General features: G+C 49.5%; 1 protein-coding gene across 2 annotated transcripts in view; it reads left to right on the top strand.

Annotated features, from left to right (window-relative positions):
- Positions 1-27594, top strand: part of LOC144168694 (PAT complex subunit CCDC47-like) — a 55535-nt gene that overhangs the window by 20444 nt on the left and 7497 nt on the right. For both annotated transcript variants that reach the window (XM_077697632.1, XM_077697633.1), the window contains exons 5-9: positions 5824-6020; positions 7752-7853; positions 12481-12588; positions 19639-19721; positions 26614-26672. In XM_077697632.1, the coding sequence (XP_077553758.1) occupies positions 5824-6020; positions 7752-7853; positions 12481-12588; positions 19639-19721; positions 26614-26672 (549 nt within the window). The remainder of the gene's footprint in view (positions 1-5823; positions 6021-7751; positions 7854-12480; positions 12589-19638; positions 19722-26613; positions 26673-27594) is intronic.

The following is a 27594-nucleotide window of genomic DNA, read 5'->3' on the forward strand; positions in this document are numbered from 1 at the left end:
ATTTTCGTGCTGTTATGCCTTCGTCTGGATATATATCAGGAGGGGGGGGGGGGTTGTTGCTGAAGGTACTGATGTTAATCCATTGCTACCTATTCTCTTACAATCTCTTTTAAGATTAAAAACAGGAGTTTTACAGTGTTCCATGAGACAGACCATTTTAAACTTTTAACAATAACGTCACAACTGTATGAGTTCCTCAGAAATTATATTTCTCAATAACATATGGCATGACTTCACCCTTTTTCACGAAATTTCATAATTCTCAATCTTTTCAACAATTTCACAAATCAAAATTTTTTTCGCGCAAACACGAACCGTTATGAACCGTTACGAACCATTATTTTTTTCGTTCCGGAGCTGAAACGGAACAGAACTTTTATTTATAGAACGAAACAGAAACCGAAACGAAAAACATTTCATTCCGACACCCTGATTGCAACTCCACCACCTTCACTTGTGTTAACTGCGGGGGTCTGCACGCGGCGTACTCCCGCAAATGTGAGAAATTCCTACAAGAAAAGAATATAATCAATGTGAAAGTAACAGAGAACATCACCTTCCCAGAGGCGCGAAAGAGGTTCGCCTCTTTCCCCCTGGGGAGGTATGCTGACGCAGCTCACCGGGGGGCACAGCGGCGTCTGGTTTTGGCGGGGACCCACTACTGCGAGTCGGACTTGGTCCCGCAGTGTCGTGTATGGCAGTGTCGTGTATGGGTCGGCGACAAAAACAGCACTGAAAAGGCTCAACCCAGTGCTGCATCTTGGCCTTCGCCTCTCATGCGGCGCTTTCCGCACTAGCCCTGTCGAGAGTCTGTATGTCGAGTGTGATAAATGGTGCCTAGGGCATCAGCGGGAGTATGTTCACTTGCTGTATGCATCTAAGATCGTGTCTCTCACCAACCATCCTGTTAATCCTATCAACGATACATCAAACTTGCAACTCTTTTTAAACTCTGAGAGGGAGGGAGGAGGCTTCTGCACTCAATGTCCCCCTTTTCAGACACGCACAAGACACCCATCCATAATTTCATTCCACCATGGCATCTTCGTCCTAATCATGCGACCTGTCATTCACGCAACTAGAAAAAAAATAGGGTACCCAGGAGTGCAATTCTGCAGCACTTCCTTTTCCTGCAGGACAAGTACAAGTGCGCAGAAATCTTCAGCGCCGCGTCGAAAACTGCTTCTACTGTCTCTTGTGCAGCACACGGACCTAATTTTAGTGTTACTAAAACAATGAATTTTCATAGCAGTATTTACGCAGCAGAAGCGTATGGCATCTTATTCGTTTCAAATCACATCATCACACATAAAATTCCCAAGTACATCGTTTACACAGATTCTCTAAGCATTGTGGAGGCACTGTCATCAGGAAGGTCGTCTAAAAACTATGTAATCAATGTCCTTTTAAAGGTTATAATGACTGCATATGCCTCAAATCTTCAAATAATTATATGCTAGGTACCTGGTTCACTGTGGGATCCCTGGCAATGAGACCGCCGATCAAATGGCTGGTGCTGCTGCTCTCATGACCACAGTTGACATAAAAACAGTACCGTACACTGACCTAAACACACACATCAGACGACAGCTTCGTAACACATGGAAACTATGCTGGAGTCAACAAACAGACAACATACTACACGTAATAAAACCACAATTGGGACGCTACATAACTGACTCACACAACAGATACACTGAAGTCGCCCTGGCTAGGCTGTGGATAGGCCACACACATGCAACGCACTCCCACCTGCTCACTGGACCTTCGCGACCCATGTGTGGCAGGTGTGGAAGGGACCTATCCGCCGTCCACATACTAGTAGTCACATGCAAGGCACTTGACACAACACGACACAAACATTTCCCTGAATTATACAGACAACACATTCCACTGCACCCATCATACTTTTTAGCCGACGAACCAATGTTTTCTAGCCGTGTTTTTAAGTTTTTATCTGAGGTAAAGTTTCTGCAGCTCTTGTCATATCACGTGTAATCATCCTGGTCCTATACACCAGCCATCTCCATTGTCTTTTGTTTTGCGCCACTTTTACTTTTACTCACATGTTTTAGTATTTACGGTCTCATCAAAAATTCAGTAACTTCTCTGGCGCTCTTTGCCCTTGTTGGCCTTGCGCCATTAAGCACCAACCATCATCATCATCATCACCGTTTTTGTTTTGGGTGGTGGTGTGGGTGCGCGCCGCATGATTTTGGTGAAGAAGCTAAGCGTCCTGAATGTATAAAAAGTGGCAAGTACCTGGTGTTATGCTTATTTTATTGTAAAACAAATGTTCAAACCCAGCCCCAACGAGCCGAAATTTTGTTGAAGCAAAACCAAGCCAGACAAATGGTTCGTTGTGGCGAGAACTTTGTTGCATTTACTTCTATGGCTATTTGTCGGGGAATTGAAAATATTTCGTTGAAGCAGAAATTTCGCTGAAGTGGAAATTGCATTGAAGCAAGGTTGCTGTAGTGGGTTTCGGGGGCCTAATTCTCTAAAACGACAGGCCGCCGTTTTGAAACGTCACAGTAGGGCCGTAAAAATGCATGTGTTCTCGGGTTGGGGCGCCGCTTTGAGGGGCAGCAGACAGGCGGAAACCTTGTTGAGCATGGTTTCTCAAAGTGGGTTCCGCGGAACCTAGGGGTTCCGCAGGACCCTCCTCAGGGTTCCGCGAGCCACTGATAAATTTTCCCTGGTTCCGCAGTCTCAAAGTCTTATATGGTGAACTTGAGGTGCGATCGATCTAAGGAACCTCCATTACTCACGCCCGAGTGTCAGTAAGCACATCTCGGCGCATAACAGAAACGCGCGAGCTGCGCAATAAATCTCGCCAGCAGCTTGTAGCCCGCCAGACTCCGAAAATGGGCCACGTGGTTAAACTATTGCACTTGAATCTCGGCCTTATATTACCCCCATGTGCATTTCTCCTGTTTGGAGATAGGTGCCGCTAGCGTACGCATTCGCGTAAAGTCTACGGGGGAAAAACGATACCCTTGCTTGCTTTTGAATTTATTGAACGTTAATGTGGCATGAACGGAATGAAAAACGGCGGGAGGGGGGGGGGGGTTCCTTGGCACTTAACGAAACTTAGCAGGGTTCCCTCGGACCAACATGCCTGAGAACCCCTGTTGTTGAGGATCCCTGTAAAACGACGGGGTGCTGTGCGCGTCACTTCGTGGCTTGTTTACAATGATCCTCAACGTGGTGTTCCCACATTTTCCGCCCCTGAAAGCGGCGCGCCCCCGCACAAAAACACAAGCGTTTGCATGGCGCTACTGCGTCATTTTAAAACAACGGCCCATCGTTTTAGAGAATTGGGCCCCAACTGTATATCTTTTATGAAAAAAAAAAAGGCTGGTGAAAACGATACTTTCTAATGCAAAATTCCAGCGCATGCAAACTGCAGTCTTCTGGGTGATGGCGCATACTTGCTGCATCTTGCAAAGAGATCGCAGCATCAGCGAATGCACTAAGGTGCGCAATATACTCTGGCATTGTCTCGTAGCACGTCGCCATGGGGGCCTCTCACCGCACCTCCCCTTTCCTGCTCTGTCTATCTTCAGTTGCCTCTCGGCCATCGCGCAGCGTGTTGCCGCCATAGCAGATGTTCTGCCATACCGCCCATTCCCTCACACTTTTGCCTCTGCTTTCCCACTCGTTCTGTCTCGTCTGTCTTGGGTGTTACAAGGAGGGACAATGGGGTGCGAAACCGCACCAGTGCATGGGTCTTTCTTGCGGGGCCAATGTCATGGCTTGCCCTGGAGCAGGCTTCCATGCGTGCTGCCCCCGCAGTGCTGAGAGGGACAGGGTGAGGGGGACAGGGTACGAGGGCTCTTGCATTGCCGTGCTCTTCCGGGGAGCTTCGGGGGCTGTTGGCTGATGTGCCAGGTAGGGCTGCCAAGCAGGTGCAGCGCTGCCTCGGTTTATTTATTTAGTTTATCACATACGTGCTGTGGGCACATATTTACGCAGCACTACTCGTGCGTCACAGCGAAAAGCATTGCCAAACAGGGCAGACACAAAATTTTGGGCTGAAGGAAAAGAAGTAGTGCCTAGCATCACAACAAACGAGCACTCCTCGGGGAGTACTTGCTGGTTTCGTAGAACACGGGCGCAAGTTGAGTGCACGCAGCATCTGCCCAAGGGGATGCGATAACGTTGGATGGGGTGTTGCACAAGGAACTTGCCTTTGTTACTGACAAGCAGGCGTTGGCAGCTGACTGAAAAGATTCCTGCGCATCAGCTTCGGTGACAGTTTGTGGCAGTGCGTTCCAATCGGATATAGCTTGCAGAAAAAGAAAACCGGAGAGCATTTGATTTTGTATGTGGAATTTCAACGATCTTAGCATGTTTGTTGCACGTTCAACACGATGCGTCGAACTGCACGTAGGTGGGAAAATCTGTTGCTACCTGATTATTAACGATGGTGAGCAAGAATTTTAGGCATTGTAGTTTGCGACATGCCTCAAGTGTTGGAAGTACTGATCGGTGTAGAAGCTCAGTAACCAGAGCGTGCCTGGCGTACACGTTGTAAATGAACAGGGGGACTTACTTTGGATATATTTGAACCAAGTTATGTCTGCTTTTGTGTGGAGATCTGAAGCAATGTCTGCGTTTTCTAACAATAGCCATACTAGAGATCTGTAAGCTTATTGTGTTGTTTTACTTGTGCAATGTGTTTTTGGTGCCTTAGAAACCACAAATGTCAAGTTGCTGTTGATGGGATGCCTCGAATACCGTATTTACGCAATTCTAACGCGCACCTTTTTTTCTGAAAAATATTCCCAAAGATCGCACGCGCATTACAATCAAGTACCAGTGGAAACAGCACTAGCGGTTGCTTATCGTGCATTATCGACTTAGCGAGGCAACCATAATTGCAGTTCTGCGAGCTAAGCACCAAAGATTGCACGACCTGCAGCAACGCCAAAATAAAATAATAAAAAAATTCCAAAACACGCATGCACGTACGAAAGAGGATGTGCACGCACTTATCCTCCTGGTGCGTGGTTTGGGCGCCAGCGTGTCACCAGCAAGGTGCCAGCCAGCGGGCACTGGCGAGGCTCTGCGGAGCCTTGCCAGTGCTTCCTGGGCCGGTGAGAGTTACAAATAGACGCTAGCAGGCAGCAAACGTCCATTTCCAGATAGCAGGCCCCTGCTTTTCTGAACTTAGCTGCGAGAAAGGAGACAGAGCAAGGAGAACCTATGCAGTACTGTGCAGTGCACCCCTTCTACAGTGGGGTTGTCCTTCCGTGACAGCCTTTCGCTGAACATTTCTGGAAATATTTTTCCCGGGTTTCGTGACTTGAATTTGGAAGGGCGGCCCCCATGGGTGGTTTATTGTGGAGCATGCAGCTAGAGGGTGACGAGATCCACCTAGCCCGATAACAAGTGAAGTTCTTGCGTAGTAAACGGTGCTTGTCTCATGCAGGAAACTTTTACTATTTTTCTTTTCCGTCGCCAAAATCAGGTGCACGTTAGAATTGAGGGCGAATTAGGTTTGAGTAAATATGGTATGTGTTTAGGTTTGAAAGATATTTATATTGGTTCCCAGTTCGCGGTGCACTATTGTTCAGGTTGTACATAGTAAATCCAAAAGGATGTCTTTCTCTCAATTTACAGTCATTTGGGCGCAGTATTTTTGCATGAAGGCTCATTTTCCGGGCACCACAACAGCAGATGTTTGCGTAGGGTAGTGTGGACCTCTCTCGATCGAACGGGTAGGCACGCAGCGCAGTCGTGGGTAAGCAGCCCGAGAAGCACATCAGTCGGCTGAGTAGCAGCACACGGTGGCCCTCTGCCCTCTGTCCTCCCCAGGGGACGACGGGCGGCAGGAGCTGTCGGCCGGAGGCGAGCCGGACGGGGGCCTGGTGAAGGACTCGGAGAGCGTGTACACGCTGTGGTGCAGCGGCCGGCTGTGCGTCGAGGGCATGCTGGTGGAGCTGCGGCTGCTCAAGCGCCAGGACCTGCTCAGCCTCATCGCGCAGGCCGTGCGCCCCGCCGCCGACCAGCTGGTGAGGAGGGCGTGGCCACAGTGCTCATGTTCGAAGGCCGCTTTATCCAGTGCAAACGCAAAGCTGTCAAGGTATCTATCTGCGACGGATTGTCAAAAGCTCCATGCAGGATGGAGAAGAAAAAAAGGCGTTACCCATTGTTGTTGATTTTGGCGTCAGAAGCAAACAAGAGCCACGGTGCAAGCTAGGCTGAGTGCGAGTGCTGCCACGTACCCTTGCAGTGTATCGACACTGCAGCAGCAGTCTTCCCTCCAGTAGAGATTGTAGTTGTAAACTATGAAAAAGCAGTGGCACCAGTGTTGCACTCGCACCAGGACACGCTTCCAGTGGGCCTGTATGCATAGGCCCTTGTGCTTTATTGGTGTTTTATTCCTGGTGCTTTATTTATTTATAACTGGCGCTTTATTCCTTTGGTATAGGTTTTTTTTTTTTTTTTTTCTGTCCCGTTTGTTAGCGCTGTTGTGAATTCCATTGCTGTTTCATTCTTGGATTACAGCTCTCTGATCCACTCAGCTGGGCATTTCCACACAGCACGAAAGAGGAGCAGGTTCAAAAGTGGTGCAGGTTTTACGCATCGCGAAAGAGCGGGGCGACAGAAAAGTGCGCAGACGCAGTGCCGCTCTGTGTGCTGTCCTGTCGTCCTGCTCTTCCGCGCTGTTAATCGCTCAGATGCGTGCCAACTGGCCTGCCTACAAACTGTGTTCTCTTTACACTTTGCAATAAAAGTGTCAGCTGGTGTTAATTTCTCATTGACTAGATTAACCTCGCTGACTGTAATAACTTTCTGCCTGCAGTTGACCTTAAATTTTCTACCAGTGTACCCAGTCGCACAGGCATATGTAGCTTACACCTCGAAGTGTTGTAAGCCAATATACACATCGCATGTGCACTAGTGGGGAGCTACTGTGACCTCGTCGACTTTACTAAGCCTAATACAGCCTTCTACAAACTGGCAAAATAAAGCCACGTTCTTCCGGGCACAAGTATAGTTGTGGCTCCGTTTTCACTGCGCCTTTTGAATTGTGACGACCCACCGGCAGCTGGCTGTGGTTGACGGGTCGGTAAGCTGGACAGATTCGGTGTAGTCTCGCCAATCTGGAATGGGAAATGTCATGGCAAACGCCGCATAAAATTGGCAAGGAGGAGGCAGAGAGGAGTGCAGCACTTTTCAGATTGATTTTTCTACTAAATAAAGTTGCGCAAAGGCACCCGCAGGGGTGGAAACATGGCGTAGGCGCTCCAGGCTTGAACTTGTGCAAGTAGTTCCGCAATGTTTACAAACCACTTCAGTGTAGCCCTTTTCACGTTGAAGCGGTACGGCACAAACAGACCAAGGGTAGGGGAGGAAACGCAGTGTCGCTTTAAAATTAAAATGCACGGGTGTGCGCTGGACGCACACCCTGGCTGATTTTTTACAACTGCTCTTAATTGGGACATTGGTGCCTGCTGGTGGGTGTCGTCACCTGTGCCCAGTGCAGGGAAGTCGGGGCACATGCACGCGTGTGCCGGGCAGCTAAGCGGTTGCAGTAAGGGGCCAGGCACTAAGTCCCCTGTGGTGGTGGGCAGCAGCAGCAGCTTGGGAAGGCCCCGTTGCTTGTGGCCCAGTGCAGCTGGCATCCCGGCTCCCCGAGGTGCACGCTGTCCGGACTGCTCCTGCTGGGCCCTCTGGAGGCCGTGCGTGCTCGTGTGGCACCGCGAGTGAAGCCTCGTTGCGTGCTGCTGCTGCTGCAGGTGGTGCGGGTGACGATGGGTGCCCAGTCCATGGACGGCTTCGTCATGTGCCTGGCCACCAAGAAGACGGCCACCCGCCTGCACAAGACCATGGCGGACCTGGTGCGTGGCCCTCCCTCTCTCCTCTCTCCCTGGGGGTCCTGTGGCCAACTCTGGCCCTCCTCTCAGGAGGAGCTTGTGCTGCGTGCGGGCTACCCAAGTCTTCTTTGGGGAGTCTGGTCGAGGTTTAGGGACACTGCCTGCTGGGCACTGGCCTCTTGGGCAGAAGGAATCCGTCCGTCTGACACAAGGGTGCCTGTCTGTTGGCCACTGCCACTGCCACCACTGAAGGGGCTTTCCCCTTCTTTTCTCGCGGCCATGGGAGGGGCTGTTGTTGACCAGTTACGGTGGACAGTCACGGGGGTAACACGTGTTCACCACGACCTCTCAGGAAGCAACTTCCAGCATGAAAGACAGTTGCAGCATGCGGGAAGGCCAGTCTGGAGAGTGTCACCTTTGGCTTTCCCTGTCCTCTGCCACTGTTGTTGTGGGCCACGGCTGTCCACTGGCCATCAAAAACCACCGCACTCACTGCCATGCAATGCGCAGGAATAGCGAGGGCCCTCTTCTAAGCCTTATTCTGCTCCGGTGTAGAGTGGGGGGAAAACTCCCCATGGAAACAGTTAGGGCTGTGCAAATTTCGAGATTTTCAAATACGAACCAAATAAGACAAAAAACTGTATTTGGAAAAGAGGGGAAACCGGGAACAAAGCACAAGTTTGTTTTATTCGAAAGATTTCGTTTTATAGTGCTCCCAGCGCTTGTCCGGCAGCAAACGATGCCATATTCACTAAGAAATTAATCAATTTAGGTTGAAATTTTGATTCTCCCACCAAGTGGTGTTTTTTCGGGACACCAGCAATGAAGTCATAAGTGCATGTATTCAAATGAACTTCCACTGCGCTCATTTGGCTCTGCAGCCTTGCTTGCCATCAGTCCTCCCAGGTGGCACTACCATACTCAGCCACAGACCGTTGTCCGCCGTTGCTTTATTTTTTGACCAAATTGCACCTGGCCTGTTTTTGTTACTGTAGAAAGTAACCGTTTTGTGAAACATGGAGTATCCTCGACAAACAGGGTCACGTAAGACAATGCTGCTAACGCCAATCAGCCAGTGTCGTGTAAGGCAAATCCTTAGTAGCAGACTCCTGTGCAGCTAAAACAAGCATAGTGCGCCCAGTACCAACAGCAGTGTGCATCGGTACTTCTGTGCTTACATGTATTTTCATAACTTTCATTGTTTACCTCACCATTCTTACTGCTGTAAAATAAATATGCGCTTTAATTTAATTTAAGCACAAATAGCTCATTCGGCAAGCTTATAAGCCCTGCCTAATTTGTGTTTGCCGGCCTCAGCCAGTCGCACAGCTGGGCATATGTAGGGTTGTTCGTTTTCGGGTTTTATATTTTTTCAAATTCGGGGGGTAAAAATCGGGCGGTATTTTTCAAACTGATATTCGGGGAAAAATCGGTTTTTTTGCGAAACCATTCCTTACTTCGGGTTTTTTCGGGTTAAATATACGGTTGTACTTATCAGAACTTACACTGAGCTTATCAAAACGTATCACGGGCTTTTTAAGTATAACACGTTAAATTTGGTGTTTCAAGCTGGTAATTGGGACAGACACCAGAGTATTATAGCAAATACAGTATACTACCCGAAATTTTGTGTTTGTTTGAAAATGAATCAGTGGTGTTTGAAAATGAATGAATCAGTAAACATTGACTCTTAGAAATTATACATTTTATTCTCGAAAATCTGGTCATCGATTTTTTACACGTCCTTGTTGACATACATTATCATCTGCATGCGCAACATGTCAGTCTCCATTCGAGATCTGTCCGGTCGTTGAACATATCTCAGCTGGGAGAAAGTTCTCTCCACATCACAGCTACCATTAGCTAGGCACAACAATGTCAGTGCAGCTTTTGCAAGCCTTGGGTAGCGAGAAGTAGAGTCATGCCAATACTCGATTAGTTCGACAGCTGGGTTTGTGGGGTTCGCTTCCAGCAAATACTGGTTGAACTCGTCATTAAGGGAATCTACATTGTCGGTTACGGACATGAACAGAGGTCGGTAGTCCTCAAATGACTGCCCCAGCAGACGCTTCTGAAACGGATCAAGGACGGCTCCCAACTTCCACAAAGTTAGCTGGTTTTCCTCTTTTTTTCCTTCTGGTTTTCATCGCTACAGGGAGGTTTATTCGGGGAGAAATCGGGTTTAACCCGATTCTCCTGAAACTTGTTCGGGGTGCAAGAATCGGGTAAAATCGGGTTTTACCCGAAAACGAACAACCCTAGGCATATGACATCAGAGGTTCTGTTCCGAGAAATGAGCTATTGGGTTGCATGGCCATTTCCTTTTTCCTGATTGTATAGCTTATTTGAGCAAAGTGTGCATTAAAAGTGGTGTCAGTATGATTCTAATGAGGCAGTTTTTCGAATGAACCAAACTTGTGTTTTGTCTGCATGGCCCCTTTAAAGGAGCCATGAAGACAACATACAAGTTGGGTTTATTAGAAAGACTGCTTAGTTCCGATAACAATGATACCAATATCATCGCAATCTTCGAAAAAATAACGGAGATATTAAAGAAAACGTGTGAAGCAGTGGCGACCCCCTAGCCAATTTTCCGCAACTTTTCTATGATGTCACGGAACATTGTTTGTGCGATTGGCGGCCGCCTAACTGACCTGTCGCGACGACACATGACTGTACTACTGTAATGGGGCCTGTAGTTCCATTTGACCGCATCACTTGAATGCTAACGTGCAGTTAACGCACTGAAAATTATGTTTTTAGTGCTGGCTCATATGACGTCACTCTGCTCATAAGACGTCACTGTGGCGCGAAATTAAGTTTTTTAATATTTCTTGCATTTTTTTCATTAAAAAACATCTTTTGTGGCTGTAATGGAGCTGAGTGAGATACCGAATCCTAGTTCTTTCAAATTACACGAAGTTGCATTTTCTCTTCATGGCTCCTTTAAGTTGTCTGTTGTACTGTGTAATTGTGCGACTTGCTTTTGAACTGCGTTAACAACTGCTTAACACATCTCAACTTTTTTTTCTACAATCATTGAGCAGTGCCAGCATGTTCTGAACGAGAGACCAGGCTAACCTCACCAGTATCATTAAAGACTATTCTCTCTCTCTCACAGGCATGTTTGGATGCCCTGCATTCCAATTTGAAGTTCAGTTTGGGAAGCCGTAATTTCTGTGGTGGTATGTAAAGCTGCCTGCAAACCATCACAGTCAGGGCCAAGGGCCTCATAATTGGCAATGAGTGAACTGTACGAGACGCACGCGTACAGCACGACCACAAACGGCTCGGCAACACCGCAGGGCGTGCCCAGCTAGTTTTGAAACACTTTATGCAACAATATTTTTCACCAGCGTGTGCATAGAAGCGCAGTGCGCTGGCGCGCCTGGTGGTGCCGCCGAGCCCACTGAGGGTTGCCCAGGAGGCGGACCAGGGAAGCGGCCGGGCGGCAGCAGGGGCCAGGCCCACTGGTCCGAGACGCGGTGGGTCCCAAAGGAGCCGGACACAAGGCACCGCCACACAAACCGAGTCCCAGAGCATTGTGTGGGCAGATGATGTTGAGCAAAGCGCTAGCTTGCTTGAACGGATAGCGACATAACTTCAGGCAATGTGAAGAAAGAGTGAGGCATGTGAAGTAACTGGCCCAGGCGATGGTTGGGGAGACAGGTGCGTCGCCAGTTCAACCTATTGTATGCTCTTTGCGTTTTAAGGACACCTGGTTAGGCTGCCGTATTTCCTGCTTAAATGTCACCACTGACCATGTGTTCATCCATGCGCTGTCTGTCCCAGCACCGCAGCCCCTCGCACCAGCTTGGGCTCGTAATTTGGGGCCTGGCAGTGTATTTCCAAACACTTGGCTGCACAGTGCACCATGTGGCATGTGTCCTCGTGCGGTATTGAACGTTAATTAAACGAGGTCATAGGCTGCACCCCGAACCTAAAGCGACCCGAACCTAAAGCGGTGTGCCAAATCACTATTTATAACAAGAACAGCAAGAAGAATTGAGTTCTTCCAGAGTAAAAAAAAAAAAAAAGAGTTGAGTTCCGAAAATAAAACGGGCCGTAAAAAACTTCGAGTGGCCAGCTGAGGCTCGAAGCCAGGCCGTCAGTGCAAGTACCCAGAACTCTAACTCGAGGCCACAGAGCCCGAACGGCAGGATCATTTCAGGCAGCAGCTCAGTAGAATAGCACACGCACTGAGATCACATGTGTCACGTGGGCCGCTGTGCAGTGAAGTGTTTGGAAACATGCGGCCTGGTGGCAGTGGGATACCGCGTTTGCGCAGGCTGCACAGGGTGTCCATGTTGACGGGTGAATGCCACAGTGTGGCGGTGGCTGAGCAGCTCCCAGGTGGTCGTCTTGCGAGGGTGTGCGCCGGCTGGGTTCCTGGTCAGTGCAGCGGCACGTACCCGTAGGGGGGAAGGCCTGGCCACGGCTGAGTAACCGGCTCATCTCGGCTCCCTCGAGGCGGGGAGGCCGTGGCAGTGTCTTGTGGCCAGCACTGTCGCACTACTCCCTCCCGCACGTGCGCGTGTGCCTCTTTGCATTGGCGGGAGCTGGTTGTGCCGCGAGTGTCCAAGTGCAGCGCAGGAGCCTGCGCGCCCCAGCCCTCCCTGCTGACTGGCCGACCCTCCTCCTTCCCCCGCAGAGCACGTACTGCCCGGAGAAGAAGCGTCCCGACAAGTACGGCCTGCCCGCCAACTTCACCGTGCTCTCCGAGATGGGCGAGGTGGCCAACGCCATGCTGGACGCCAAGGTGGGTGCGGGCTCTCCTTGCGGGGGTGCCTGCCTGCTGCCAGGGGGGGGAGAGGGGGTGGACCCGAGGCACAGCCGTCATTCAGGAACGCCGTTTCAAATGGCGCGTCTGTGTCTTGTGCGAGAAAGGCTTCTTTTTCCTGGATCACTCGCGGAACAGCCTGGCCAGTCTTGCTTTTGGGGCAGCTCAGGAGGCCATGGGAAAGTGGCACGCAGCGGCGCGCTCTTTCCGGGAAGCCCAGGCAGAGATTGCAGGGGTGCACCTTGCAGATATTTGGAAGCCCCGCCCCCACTGTGGTGGCTTAGGCTCTGCATAGCGTGTGGCCACATTCAGAGTTCCTGAATCCTGGAACTGAACCACTGTGTGCAGAATCGCGATTATTTGGCGCTTTCTTTTTCCTTCTCAAGGGCAGGTTTGCATAATCCAAGAAATGCTACCTGCGGCTGTAGTAGCACTTGGAATCGCGTGGCAGAAATGTGCAGGACATTAACACCACTCTGCATGGTTATGATGCCTGTTTGTTTATTGCAGACACGTTCAAGTCCCGTGCGATGCAGCGGAAAAAAAGGGGTAAAATTCAAAACTTTGTGCAGCCTTGAGGGGTGTGCTAATGCAGGAGCTTCCAAGCATCTGAGCAACTATTGGGCTATTTGATTCAGTTTCCATTTGAGCAGCACTATTTTGGAGCCTCAAAGATTTTTTTCAATGTTTGATAACACAAACAGCGTAGGCATGCATGCCTTGTTGAAAGTGAGAAATGCTCCCCAAAGCACCACAACAAGTTTTGCTAGCCAGGCACTGCCAGATGCACTCTGGGTGCCTGGGTGCCTGTATTGCACTGCAACAGAATAGCGGGTATTCGTCCTTTCTCGTCCCAATATTCATACTGCGCGAAATGCAATGCTATGGGATGTCGCCTGCTTGTGGAACAATGTGTGGTTCTGTGTTGTCCGTAAGGTGGCGCTGAACCATAGCCTCCTGTACAACGCCATGTGCCTGCTCAGTGCCAGAAATTCCGCCGTTCTCTCTGGTGGTGCCCTAATCCCAGGTTCTCCTGTGTTGGCGAGGGCACGGTCAACATTTGTCTTCACACCTGGCAACAATGAGTGGCTTAAAAAAGTTGTCAAGGCCCTTTGCAAACAAAAAATACATTTTGTATAAAGGCGACTCTGGCTCTAGCACTGACGGGCAACTCCTGTTTGAACAAGAAAGGTATAGAAATTCACGAGGCCAGAAACAAAACCATCTAGCTAGGGTGACGCTAGAACTTAACAGTGTAATTATAAAAACACATGGTCTTTCTCGGGCCACCTTGTTGGTTAGTAAATAATTTAACGCAAAAGCTTTTTCTGCGTTTCCATCGATTCAGCCAGAAATGTGACGGGCGAGTTCACTAGTGGGTTTGTGATCCACTAGGAATTGATCAATTATTCGCTGTGTGATTGATGAGGTAAGAATGAATGTACCGGGGAGAAGTAGCGAGAGAAACAAGGGAAGCACATGCAGAATGTTCATCCTAAGCATATATAGGGGCTCTCAAATACTGAGCATCGCCTTGAGCTAAAGCTTGAAGTCGTCATTCTGTGCGCAGCAGCCAGGCATTATGATTACCGCGTCATCAATATCTCTACTACATGCGCGATGGCACCATTTCGTGGAGCAGCGGCAGCGGAGAAATGGGGAAGGGATGGAGGACGGTGGGCTTAAAAGTTAGCCGCAGAACGAGACTCGTAAGTAAAAAAGGGGAGCTCAACTGTTTGGACATCTTCAAACAAAATTTAATTAGTATGATTTAATTATCACTAAACACCAAATCAAGAATCATTATTTTTCACTTATCAACTCCTATAGAGCGGGAGAAAAGTTAACTGGCTTTTATCGCAGTAGTGACAACCGTGACAACGTGTGTACATTTTGCTGTGAAACTCCCGTAGTGAACCCAACAGGGCGAGCGTGCAGGCGGGAACAGTACACTGTAGTAGTTCTGTGACGCCAGGCATAAAGCTTCGGTCTTTAATACTGGCTGATGAAGTCCAAGCTCGCCGTTTTGCGGACTTTTGTAACTGGAAGACGCCTTCGCGTAGCAGACAACGCCAAGGGGCGTTTCAGTTCACCTCCGCTTCAAACGGCAGTTCGCATCGGCATGGCCATCGAAAAACCTGGGAACTTGGCGCCCCCACGGGGAACGGGCTGCTCCGATGGGTTTCGGGGCGACAGAGCAGGCACACTCGGTTGTAGAGGTGGCTATGGCTGAACGTAGCACGTCAGTGGTGCCACCATACTGGTGCACGGGGGGGCCCATACGGACTTCAGTCGCAGGGGATCACATTGGGCAAGATTCTGTTGGGAACAGTTTTGGCAGCCCAGCGAGAGAGGCACAAAGGGCCAGGGCCGCCTCTTGTCCCCTTGGCCAACTCCAGCCTCCCCCTGGCCTTCGTGCTTCCTACTCACGGGAGCCCAGTCGACAGCAGCTGGGCTCTGACGTGGATCCCCAGCTTTCTGACACATAACACGAGGCACAATGGCTGCATACTTCTTTTAAAACACGTTGTCGCGACTACGTCTTCCGTAAAAGAAGAGAACACTGGTAACACAGAGAGGATGTCCGGTCACCGCCATGGTTTCTCGTTGTCGTCTTCTGCTCGTTCACTTCTTCGTCCTCGCGGAAATAGAGTTCCCACACAGGTAGTACTGTCGAACCTTTTCTTCTTTGTAGCGCAGTTGCGGATAAGGAAAAGCCTAGCTGTGTTCTCATGCAGTCCCCGAGTCCCCAGTTTTGTGATGAAATGACTGAGAAAGCTTGTACCTTTTTTAAGAATCTTCTTTTCTTTTCATTTTCTTTTTTAGTACAGTATACAAGGTGTGGGGACCACATTTGTCCCCATGGCTTGCTTAACACTTTCGTGACCGTGGGAAAACCGCTTGTTTTTGGGTGTCCCGGGAAATTTTTTTTCTCGCCACAGAAGATGATGGATGTAAAGTGTAAGTTATGAGATGAGGGAGGAAGAATGGGGCTTTCCAGCAGTAATAATTTCAAGCAACAGATGCATTAGAAATGTTATCCTAAAATTGTGAGTACAAAAAAAAGTAAGAAAAAGAAAAAAAATTGATGATAACCTCAATGCTACTTTGCACACTGCAGACATAAAAACAATTTGAAATATACACTTTGAATATAAAACGCTTATAAAATAATACAGCAAGAATGAGCTCTATAAGTACAAAAGTTACTTTCATGCAACACTAGAGCCTACCGGTTGTTTTTGGGTATTCCAGGAAAAAATTTTTTCTTGCCACACCCTCCACCTATCCCCCAGTCCCTCCCCGATACACTGAAATCTTTTATCGCTATCGCCAACTATGGCTTCAATAGCATATTTACACAATTTTAAGTTGACTCAAATGTAGGTCGACCCCCCAAAATTTCATCTCTCTCAAAAGAAAAAAAATGCAAGCGCAAGAAGCAGCCCGTTTGAACGCTGCTGTGAACGAGTGCCGAGAGAGTTCTTCGGGCCCAGGGGGTGACGGCCCAGGACACTCCTGACAGGACGATTCAGGACGACACAGCCGCCTAGAAAATCGTATCTCAAGGAGAAGCTGTTCCATCAACTACCAGTACCCCCCATACGGCTTCCATCAATGATCGATGCTCCTTCAAGAGCCGTGCACTCGTGGTGTGCGCATAGAGGTTAAAAAAAGAACAGCTTTTGTATAAGCACGCGGAATGACCATGCGCTGTGGGTTGAGCACGAAAGTTGATTCCAATCATGCGGACACATTCGCTGTGCGATGACACTATCGAAGTTACGGGCAGCGGCACTGCCGCGCAATATCAAAACAAACAACCTGGCGGCTGACAGAAGCGGCCGCTCGTGATTTCCTTTGATTCGTGAGTACGTTACTCGTATTCAAGAAGCGGTTGTTCGTCTCTAATAAACAAAATGAGTATTACCGAATACCGTGAATCAATGCATGGTGCTGACGTAGGCACAATCATATCACGTTCAGTGCACTTCCAAACGTGCTGGTGGCAAGTTAGCCGCTCTAGGTACGGTGGACCAAGCACACAGATCGGGAGCGCCAACTTTCAAAGTCGGCGTCAGCTTTATTGATGCTAGAATGTATGCAATGGTAAACGCTACACTTCGACCGTAACCATAGAAATGAGGGTGTTACGCTTTCCCCAGCTCGTAGCACCCCTGATTTCTCATTTCTCTTGCCGTTACAAGTGGCACAAAGTTCGATTTCGATTCTAAGTCGACCCCCCAACATTGGATTGTCAAACATGGAAAAAGGGGTTGACCTACAATCATGTAAATATGGTACCCTCCTCCTTACCCATACCTCATCACACAGGCGGCTCGCATTTAGCGTCGACTACAGACCAACACGCACTCCACCACACCTCTCCCTCCACTTACCCCTACAACTGCCCCTCTTGCCCTGTCCCGAACACCACCTACCACCCGGTCTGGGAACGCCCCTACGCGCCAAACCCCCTCCCTTCCCCATCCCCTGAGTGCGAGCTGGCCAGCTCACAGTGCGAGGACCAAGAACGCCTCGTCGCTCGCGCCCAAGCAGCTGTGCTGGCTCGCGGCTATCTTAAGAAAGCCACCACTTTTATGCTCAATGAACATTTTCCAATCCAAAAACCGACAGAAGATGATGCATGCTAAAGTGTAAGTTATGAAACGATAGAGGAAGAATGGGGCTTTCCAACAGTAATACAGTGAAATCTCGAGGATACGATCCCGGGTGATACGAATTTCAGGATGACACGAATTTCTGTGAAGTCCCGGCAAAATTGCATTGTTTGCATTGCTTTCGTGACCGAGCCTATTCCCATCAATAGTATGTTATGGATGAATACAAATTCAAATTTTGGCGCCCCCTGAGCGTTTCTGTGCAGCTAACGCCATCCAAAGGGTAAAAGAGGAAGTATTTCATCAGTTTCACCTTTGAGTTCCTCTTCTCCGCTGTGGGGGGCCTTAATTAAGCCCTTCACAGTCGGGCGCGCGTGGTTTCGGTTGCAGCGTTGATGCTGCTTGCCGATGCTCCATGGAAACAGCAAATTTTGACGGATTTTGACGAGTGTGAGCTGTAATTTCTGGATGATTGTAGGAGCACGGACACATCAGATGACTTCGATTCGTCAGACTTCACTATGGGCGGTGAAAGGGCATCAAGCTGCCCCAGCACGTTGGCCGGTATTTGCCGGCAAGTTTCGCTTTCCCCTCGGTTCTTTCTAACGCTGCCACGCGTTGACGTAAACACATCTGGCCTGTTCTAAAGGTCAGAGCTCTTATCTGCAGGGTGTCTGCTTCTTTTGGGCGGGACCACTTGGTGCCAGCTGCACAGTGGAGCCAACCTTTGTTTCATTGCATCAAGAAACTGCTTTGCGCGGCGGCATGATAGGCGCTAGTGCTTATATTTTCATATGTACAGTTGAACCTCGTTATAAGAGACATGGATGTAAGAGACAAATGGGTATAAGGGACGCTATTCACCCACATGGTTGGCTGCCCTATCTTTCCCATTAAATTGACCTCTTTTATAGCAGACATCGGATGTAGAAGACAGTTGGTTATAAGGGACAAGTCATGCTTGAACTTTAGTCCATAATCTCACTTGTAACAGACATTTTAACTTTAGATGCGGTGCCACCAGTCCCTAGCTGCAGTTGCTTCCGTTGTGGAAACAAAGGGGGACGACAGACGCCCGCACTGAAACACACAGTGGTTCAGTCAGCCATTAAACGACAACGAGAAGCCCTGCCAATGGAATTGCAACTTACAAAAGTGGTTGAAGTTTACGGCCATGCATTGGAGTGCGACTGCACATGCGGGCTCTCCCACTCGCGTAGCTCCCAATCAAGAAGCATTGCAGGTGTCGGTCCTGCAGGCCTGATGAATAGCCAGAGCACGCAGCGGAAGAAGCTGTGTGCTCTGGCTATTCATCAGGCTTGTGAACTCAACATCTACGATTCACCTTCACAAGCAGTGAAAGAGAAAGCTTGTACAAGCTGTTTTAAAAAACAGTGTATATACAGTCATGAAGCAAACAAAGATTCAGAATTATTTCATCAATTCTGGGGGCCAAACATAAATTAGAATGAATCTCTTGCAACACACTGTAGCATTCTTTTGAGCTTATTTTAGTCGTATGGTGCCTGCATTGAACAAGGGGTTGACCAATTAGTGAAAACATGGTTCCCTGCTTATGAGACATCTCGTATAAGAGCAAAAACTGCTCCCCGGTACGTGTCTCTTATAAAGGGGTTCAACTGTATGTAAATAAGTTTTGTTCACACAGAGCTCATCTTTGTTGTATTATTCTATAAGGGCCTTGTATTCAAAGTGTATACATATTTCAATTTTTTTTATTTACCCTGTGTAAAGTAGCAGTGATGTTTTCATCATTTTTTTCTTTTTCTTACTTTTTTGTTTAGGTAATTTTTTGATAATATACATATTCGTAACAAATCTTTTGTTTGAAATTAATACTTTTGGAAAGCCCTTATCGTTCTCTATCAGTTCATAGCGTACACTTCAGCATCAGTCATTTTTTGTGGCAGGAAAGAAATGTTTCTTGGACTACCCAAACCCAACCGATTTTTCCACGGTCACAACAGGGCTAAGGTATAGCGTGTGAGAGAACAGTGGGAAAAAGTCGCCACGTGTGGGGCCCTGCACCCTTGAGAAGGCCTTGATAAGGCCTTGAGAGAGTCATTCGAGTATCCTTGAAGTCTCTTGAGTCCAGCTCCGAGCCGGATGCCTCTCTCAACACTGTTGCTCAAGTTGTGCTGCCAGTGCCTGGCTGCACACGGCCATTGTATCCTGTGCTGGAAGTGGGCTGTCGTCCCATGGCCTGCCTCCTCTCAAGAAACATCCCGATGGCATGTTTCTTGAGAGGAGTGTGGTCAGCCCAGAAGCTCCCGCTTGGAGGGGCTTTCCTCAGGGGCATAACAGGCTATGCTGCTGCGAGCTGCGTCGGCAGCTTCTTCCCTCCCTCTGCCGAGTGCTTGTCCCTGAGCGCCCCGTGTGTGTGCAGGTGCTGTCGGTGATCAAGCGGTACGAGGAGTGCATCGACTACATCCACATGTCCGACCAGTACTCGGGCCCACGCCTCCAGGAGTGAGTGACCCGCACGCTGGCGGCCGCCTAACAGCCCAGCTCAGCCCCCTCTTTCACGACATAGTGCCAGTCAGCTGTGGTCCTGAGAATGCCCACACGTTGGCGAATCCCCCCCCCTGTGCCACACAGCCGGTGACAGAATCTTTTAGGTTAAGGCAGAAAAAATCGTCCAGACGCTTTTTCCCATTTAGTTGCTCCCATTAGAAGAAATCCTTCCGCTTAAAAATGTAGCCACTGCATCAGAGTTTGTTGGGGAAAAGCTAACCAACTGTACAAGAGGAGTAACGCGGGCCACTTGGTACATAATGCTTGAAGCGAAAAACAGGACAAAAGGGCAGACTGGACACACGCAGCGGTGACTGCCAACTAAAGTTTTATTGAAAAGAAAGGGGGTTTTTAAACATGTTTTTCAGAAAGAACATATACAAAATAATACCGTACTTACCCGATTCTAACGCGCACTTTTTTTTCCGGAAAAATAGGTCAAAAAATCGCTAGTGCGTTAAAATCGGATACGAAACCGAAACTGCCGAAACAGCGGAAATTGCGTCCCACCCATCGCCATCGCCATCTCAAGATGGCACCAAAGCTTGTAGCAACCATGGAAGAAGAAAAAGTTAGGAGACGGCATGACGTCACGCAGCTAGCCTTCGCAAGCCCACCTCCGTTGAAGCCGCTCCCTCCTCCGCCGTTTCCCTTTCTCAAGCCGCCGGAGTCGGCCCAGCACGTGACCTCCATGGTCGGCTGCGCCGGCGGCGGCGGCAGTCTCCGACTCCTTCGCATCTCTCGTGTTTGGTTGGCGGTAGCTTTCCCCCGTCCTTCCTGTATTCGTCTGCTCGGCAATCTCACGCCCGCGTCTGTGCGGGCGGGAGTGCCGCGTTTGTGCGAAAGACCAAAGCCATGGGAAAAAAAAAACCATCACGTAGCAGGCTTTGCAGAGCCGCAGAGTGCTAGTTTCGAGCAGACGAAATTGAAGAGCGCGCAGCGGCCCATAAACCCCACCGCGCGCTCTCACACAGCGGCGCGGTGGTGTCACGTGGTGCAGCGATGTCCTGGGCCAACTTCGATTTTACTTTTTATGCATAGGCTTCACGTTTCTCTGGTGGCGCCGTCTCCTAACTTTTTTCTTCCTCCATGGTAGCAACGATTTTTCAGACGGAGGAAGCATAGGCGCCTAGGCTTTTCTATCGGCGTTTACACAAATCATCAAATCATTCCACTTGCGCGCTTGATAACAGCAATGGCAGCAGCGGCTCTCATGCGTTCAAAACGAGTGGTCGGCTGAAGCGTGTGCCTCTGGAGAAGCTCACGGGATGGGCGTGCGAGGCGTGGGCCATGATCCCATCGACCATGGTTGAACGTTCGTTCAGAAGTGTGGCATCGCGAATGCGCTGAGATGAGTGAGATTACTTCGAGAAATAAATCGCCTGTTTCTCTCGCATTCGTTTTTCTTGCTCACAAAGTTCTGTGCGCGCTACAATCGGTGGGGCAAGTTTTTTCGTTTTTTTTTTTTTTTTTTTTGCCAGGAAAATCGGGTGTGCGTTAGAATCGGGGGCGCGTTAGAATCGGGTAATTACGGTAGATATAACAGTGCTAGTGATTATGAAGCGAGATACCTAATCTCCTTGTCCGCTAATTCCAACGAAGGACTGCTGATGCAATCTTTCCCCCATTTTTTTTATTATTTAATAAATGTTTGGTTTACAAAATGCGTTATTGGAAGGAGGGCCCAAAGGAGGTCCCAAGTTAGAAGGAGGTCCCAAAGTAAAAACTGTCGGGGGGACTTGCTGGCTCGAAATACAGTAGAATCTCGATGATACGAATCTCGCGGGACCGCGAAAAATATTCGTATCATCCGAAATTCGTATGAACCAACACAGACCAAAAAATTGAGCGCTGAAAAAAGTTTTCGTTTATTTCTTTTCTTACTTTCGCGTGAACAAATCTGATTTTTTCTGCTTTTTTTAAACCCCCACGTCACAAAGCAGTCCTTTCTGGAGCGCGTAACGCTTCGCCTAGCTTCGCGCTTGTCTCCTCACTCCTGGTGTCCAAGCTCGCTACACGCCGCAACAGTCAAGCGTGAACCGCATGGTGCGTTTTCGCACGCGATTCGCACGCCTCTGCTTAGCGCGCGCTGTATTTTTAAGGCCGCATTGACGATTTCGCGCCCGCGGTATAACCTACCTCGGTGAGAAAAAGACGCTGACGACTTGCGAAACGCTCGAGACAGCCCGCTGGCTCCGCCCGAGATGTTTAGGCTTAGCACTCCGGCAGATATTTTATGGGCGCTTTCACTAGCGGCGCGGATGGTGTTTTATAGTACCGTTTTCGCCAACGTTATCAGCTCCTTTACTGCACAAGAAACTTCGTGTCTGCCTTGAGCGGCATTTTAAAGAGCGGCTAGATGCAGTCGCTCAAGTGGCCGTGCCACTTCGCGGCCGAAGCCGCCGCCATGTTACCGCCGCCGGCCGCGGCGCGCGCAGCATGCGAGAGGTTTCGCGGCGCGCATGGGGCATGTGGGGCCATTTTTCGCGAGCAGGAAACAACAGCCCGGCCGTTTCTGGAGAAAGAAGAGTGACAAATGGGGAGAGAGAGCCGTCACTTGCTTGTTCGGCAGTCGGGCGCCTCGCCGGCTCGTTCGTATCATCCGCCGGGCCGCGCAGGTCCGTTCGTAACAGCCGAAATTTTTCCCATTGCAAACAATGCAATTTTGCCGGGACTTTTCAGAAATTCGTATCATCCCGAAATTCGTATCACCCAGAATCGTATCATCGAGATTCTACTGTACTTACGAGAAGGTATAATGGCAGAATGGAATGCACATAAAGTAAATAAAACCATTACCATGTCAGGGTCAGGCGACAAAAGACAAATTCTTTTCCATAATAACATCACATATTTTTGTGCCTCAAACTCGTGCAAAGTGTGTAAACAATGCATTGTGTGTAAACAATGCATTGTGTGTAAACAATGCATTAAAAACCCTGGTTATCTGACGCGATTTCCTGCCTTACCCGCGTTACCAAACAAGCCAGGCAAAGCATGCAGCCGGTCAGCGGACGGCATGCAAGTGCCACGGGCCTGTTCTGCGGACCTTCCCTCCGGCATAGCCGTCTCATCTGTCTCCTCTGCACCATCTCTTTCCCCTCCTCCTCCTCCTCCTCGCTGGCCTCTCTCCTTGTCTTGTTGCGCAGCGGTCACGAGGTTCCTCTTTCCCACTCAGCACTGAATTGCCCACAAGGTTACGCTGACAGGTTTCCACAGTTGTTTTCTCATGATCGCATGTGCCATAATTTGCACTGGCTTGCAGGAATTGGGGTAGCAGGTTTGTTTTAATTCAGCATGAGTGACACCTGCACTCACTCTATGCATTTGCCTTTTTTAGTGGTTCGGGTTTCCGAACCCTGCAAAGCATTAGCTTGCAGTTTACATTGAAGTTTCTTGCAAATCTGTCCCTCAAAACTGAATTTATAGGCGTAGTTGTTGTTCAGATTTTGCGACGCTTTTTCACGGTCCCATCAAAGTCGTATAATCGGGGTTCCACTGTAGTAAAGAACACGAATGAAGCCTAGCGTGAAACACAATTCGCGTGATTGAAGTGCGCTTTTGTCGCTTGATGCACATGCTTCCGCTTCATGAGCATCGCTGTTGCACGCCGCCATGTTCGAAGACCCGTTAGAGGGGCCATGCAGCACTTACCATCAACTACTTGGAATGTATTTTGGGGTAAAGTCTATTGTCCCAGCAATCTCCTCCCGCAAGAATTATGAAAATCCGTTCACTATCACCGAAACTACGCGCGATGAAAAATCGCACGTAATTGTTCCCTCTCAACTCGACCGTGGACAGTGCGACGAAAGCTGTGCGCTCTCTCCCGGGAAGGGGGGCGGCTTGCGGCGTTCTCTTCGGCGGCCTTCGATATATCACAGGCCGGGGAGTTCTCTCCTTTTCTCCGCAACATGGCGGGCTCTATTTTTGGTCTGGTGCCACAAAAAAGCAGGCATGGCTGCCTGCTCGCAAGCGCGCGCTGGGCTGGTAGGGCATTTTTGAAGCAATAAACGTTTGTCGTCGAGTGGTCTGGTTGAAAGGGAAGCATTGAGCTCATCACTCTAACTCTGCATGCCCTGAAACCCAATAAAAATGGCAAAACTGTGTGTACAGGTTCAGGCATAGAAGAGGTTGGTACCCAGTGCCGACGATGGTGGATCGTTGCAGGAAATGTGCGAAATAAACCGCAAAGTTGACCAGTGACAGCCAATCGGACAGCCATGGCCTCAATGACGTTGTTTAGGCCATGCCAGGGATGCATAATGAGCAGAACTGAAGAGAGCGCAGTTGGTTTTTTGCGTCTTTCACAGCAATTTGCACGCTTAGTGCTTCACGTGCACGTCTAATATTTGGCTCAGGTATTCCTGGCAGTGTAAGCTAAACGTTGCGCAGGTTTACTGGCACTGCCCAAGGAGTGTTGCAGGGTCCCTTTAATGAAGCTCGCTCTGTTTTCCCCCGTGAACAGTTGCAGTTGTGTGCTAACCACACCAGCTGTGAGATGAAGGCACAGCTGCGTGTAGAAAAACAGCTGGATTCGTCCATATGTGGCATACATGGGGACGGGTAGACTTGTCCGGTACGAATGTTGCACCAAATGGCTTGACGAGCAACACGGACACGGTTGACTGCGTAACAAGGCTTTCTTCTGCTGCAGAAGCTTTCGTACTTGAAAGACGGGATTTCCATTCAGGGCAGCGCATGTCGATAGCATGCCCCTTGCAGCTGTCCTGGCATCAAAAGGTCCCTTCCTTAGCCGTGATTTGTCCCGTTGGCATGCGCGGTTGATCTGAAGACAGCTGGGTGGGAAGGCGTGTTCCTCAGCGAAATGGGGTGCAGGCACATGACCCAGGAGGGTTTACAAGTCACCTAGCATTGCAGGAATGGCGCGCTATGCACGGCCAGCCGAAAGCTGTCCACGATGGCCTGCCAAACAACGCATGGGGCCCGATGAGGTCTTTAGAAACCCTAGCGCTAGAAGGTCGTAATTGTTAATGTCCACTGTGCAGCTTTCCAGACATATTTGGCGCTGCTGGAGTTTTTTCTTCCCGTCTTTGGATGGTCAAGCTCAGCAGGAATTGCTCGTACTGGTAGGCCTGTGCGAGGGGCGGGAATGGGAAGCACACGGCTATGTAGTCATTGCATAGATGTGTGTGCAAAGTTTGCTCGATAGCGAAATATACCAGCCGAACTGCTGGCATGTTTTCCTGCACCAATTTCAGGTTGCCGTGGTCCTTTAAAGGGACACTGAAGTGAATTTGTCAAGCTCCCGTTTTTGCTTGCACTGCGTAGACTGCCTCAAATTAGCACACTTTTCATCGTTTATCTGGTTGACAAATTGGTAATTATTCTACAAAGCGCGAAAGAAGGAAAACTACCATGCGCGGTTTGCGGCGGCCGCACCAACTAAGCTGTGACGTTGGGAGGAGGGGGCACCGTGATTGGACGCTGCCCAAGGTTAGCAATCAAACAAGTTTCGGTTTCAGTTTCGGTTTTGTAAAACAACATGTTTGACATCCGATGGCGTCGTTGGATGGGCATCCTCAATATCCCAGTAATCGTAGTACCGCGCTTGTGCCATGTTGTCGCCTGTAAAATGCATAATATAAACCTCCCAGGACGGCTTGGAATCGTAGCATTCACTAGCCGAGGCCTACGCATTGCATGAACGCCCTCCGCGTCCCCGCAGCTCACGTCTAGCAATTGCATTTCTTAGACGGAAAAGCATTCGCAGATGCGTAGTCGTGCTGCTGACCGCTGTGCTTGTTTGCCCAGCGCAAAAAAGTGCTTCCCGCACCCTAGTTTTACGCTGTACGGTAAAAATATCAGTTGATTTTATTTCCTTAGTACCTATATTGACTTCGCTGACTCTTCTCCCCCTTCAAGAGGCCTTATATTTTCCTACTGACGTACCAGTCAGCGAAGCGTCGCATGTGCGCTTGTGCAGCGCTTGTGTGAAGCGACCTTGACTTGGAGATAGATACAGTGTACAAACTAACGAAGTAAAGACAGGCACATTCTTCCATTCACAAACGTAGTGGCTTAGTTTCAACTGATCGAGCGAACTGCCATTGACTGCCGTCGGCGGCCGGCGGACTAAACGTTGGGCCGACTGACTAGTTCGCGGAAGGTCGGCGAGCCGTGCAGTAGCGCAGCCAATTGCCAGCTCCTCTCCTGCTGACGTCACACGAAAACGCCACAGAAAATGGGCGAGAGTGCAGAGAGGAGGACAGCATTTTCGAATTGATTTTTCTACTAAATAAATTCGCTTAAACGCGCTCAGAGTGGTCGAAACAGGGCCTAGGGACTCCGTTCTACAATTTGCGCTCGTAATCCCGCATTGTTTACAAATCACTTCAGTGTCCCTTTAAGCATTCAGGGGTTATCTGCAACGGCATTGTAGCCGTGTGAGAGCAAGTGAACACGCTCCCTGGGCTTTGGCCAGGATAAACGGTTGCAGCTACGACATTCTTGCAGACCTGTCGTACGGGATTGTTTATGTATCACGAAACTTGCGCTGAATAGACATAAACAGACGAAGGAAGACAGCCGATGCGCAACTCAGTTGTGAGTTGTGAGTTCCGCATCGTCCGTCTTCCTTCGTCTGTTTATGTCTATTCAGCGCAAGTTTCGTGATACATAATGCACCAACTAGCCCAACAGCACATTATACGGGATTGTTGTGTTGAAGGCATGGTCTTGCAGCAGGTGCCAGCAGAAAGGGTTCAGACGGGGATGAATTATGAAAGTAATTCATGGTTTTCATGGATGTATCGAGCACTCTTGGAGGGTTGCTGCGAGTGTGGCGCCTGTTCCCAGCCCTTGTAACCTCTGTGGCCCCTTGCAGGGACACCCAGCCGACCAAGCTGCCCGAGGTCAAGAAGGTGCTCCTCTTTGGATTCAACGGTCAGTGCCCAGCCCTCCTTTGCTGGTGGCCAGCAACGCTCGCCTCTGGGTGAACTGTGTGACTCTGCCCCGACAACACGTCCCCCGCTTTCCACTGGCAACAATGGGGGGGATGCTTGACTGGCTGCTTATCTGTGGTGTGGCGCACACAAGCAGGTGCCCTTCCCTACGACACTGCTTGGGCTTGGCAGGCAGGCACCGAGAAAAGCGTGCAAGCATAGGCGCGACACCTTTGGTGTAGCTCTTGCGAAGCGGCACTGCCGGAGGTGGGGGCAGGAGAGAGCAACGGGAAAGTGGCTGTTCGGCGATCTTTGGCTGACGTGACAGCCAGTGTTTTACAGTTGTGCATCTGGCGCTCCCATGAACTCCTCTACGTACTGGGTGCACGCGAAGGAGCCAAAAGGTTTTACCCTTTTTTTTTTTACGTGACAGACTTCTTAGTGGGATCAATAGCATTCCGTCAGAAGAGTAATGCATTTCACCATGGATGGGTTGGTTGACTGAAAAGCTCTGACAAGGTCTGTGGACGCACAGAAGCGCGTGCGGAAAACCTTGCTGCCATTGTGTTTAAACGGTTGCTGGGAAATCGCGATGAGGTGGTGCATGCATCGATCATGAGGAAAAAGCACCATGCATCGGTATGTGTTTAGATACTTAGTGCATCATCGCATGGTTTCGTTCTTCGTTTGCAATTTGGGTCTCTGACAGTTTTACGATCGATTAGACGCACTTTCAGTGGAGGTTGGATGCACTTTTAGCTTTTGCGCTTCTCTCAATTTTCTTTGGGAAGGGATGGTGAATTTTTCGACTGCAAAGTGAATTCCGTGCCTTTTGAGCGTGCCTGTGGACCCACCGTACGGTGCAAGGCCTTCTTTGGGCTTTCGTATGCTGCACCAGACACCTTGACTGTGAAGCTGGACTG

The sequence above is a fragment of the Haemaphysalis longicornis genome, unplaced genomic scaffold (assembly GCF_048455015.1).
Source record: "Haemaphysalis longicornis isolate Haplotype H1 unplaced genomic scaffold, Haemaphysalis longicornis Haplotype H1 scaffold_2, whole genome shotgun sequence".
Classification (NCBI taxonomy): Eukaryota; Metazoa; Arthropoda; class Arachnida; order Ixodida; family Ixodidae; genus Haemaphysalis; species Haemaphysalis longicornis.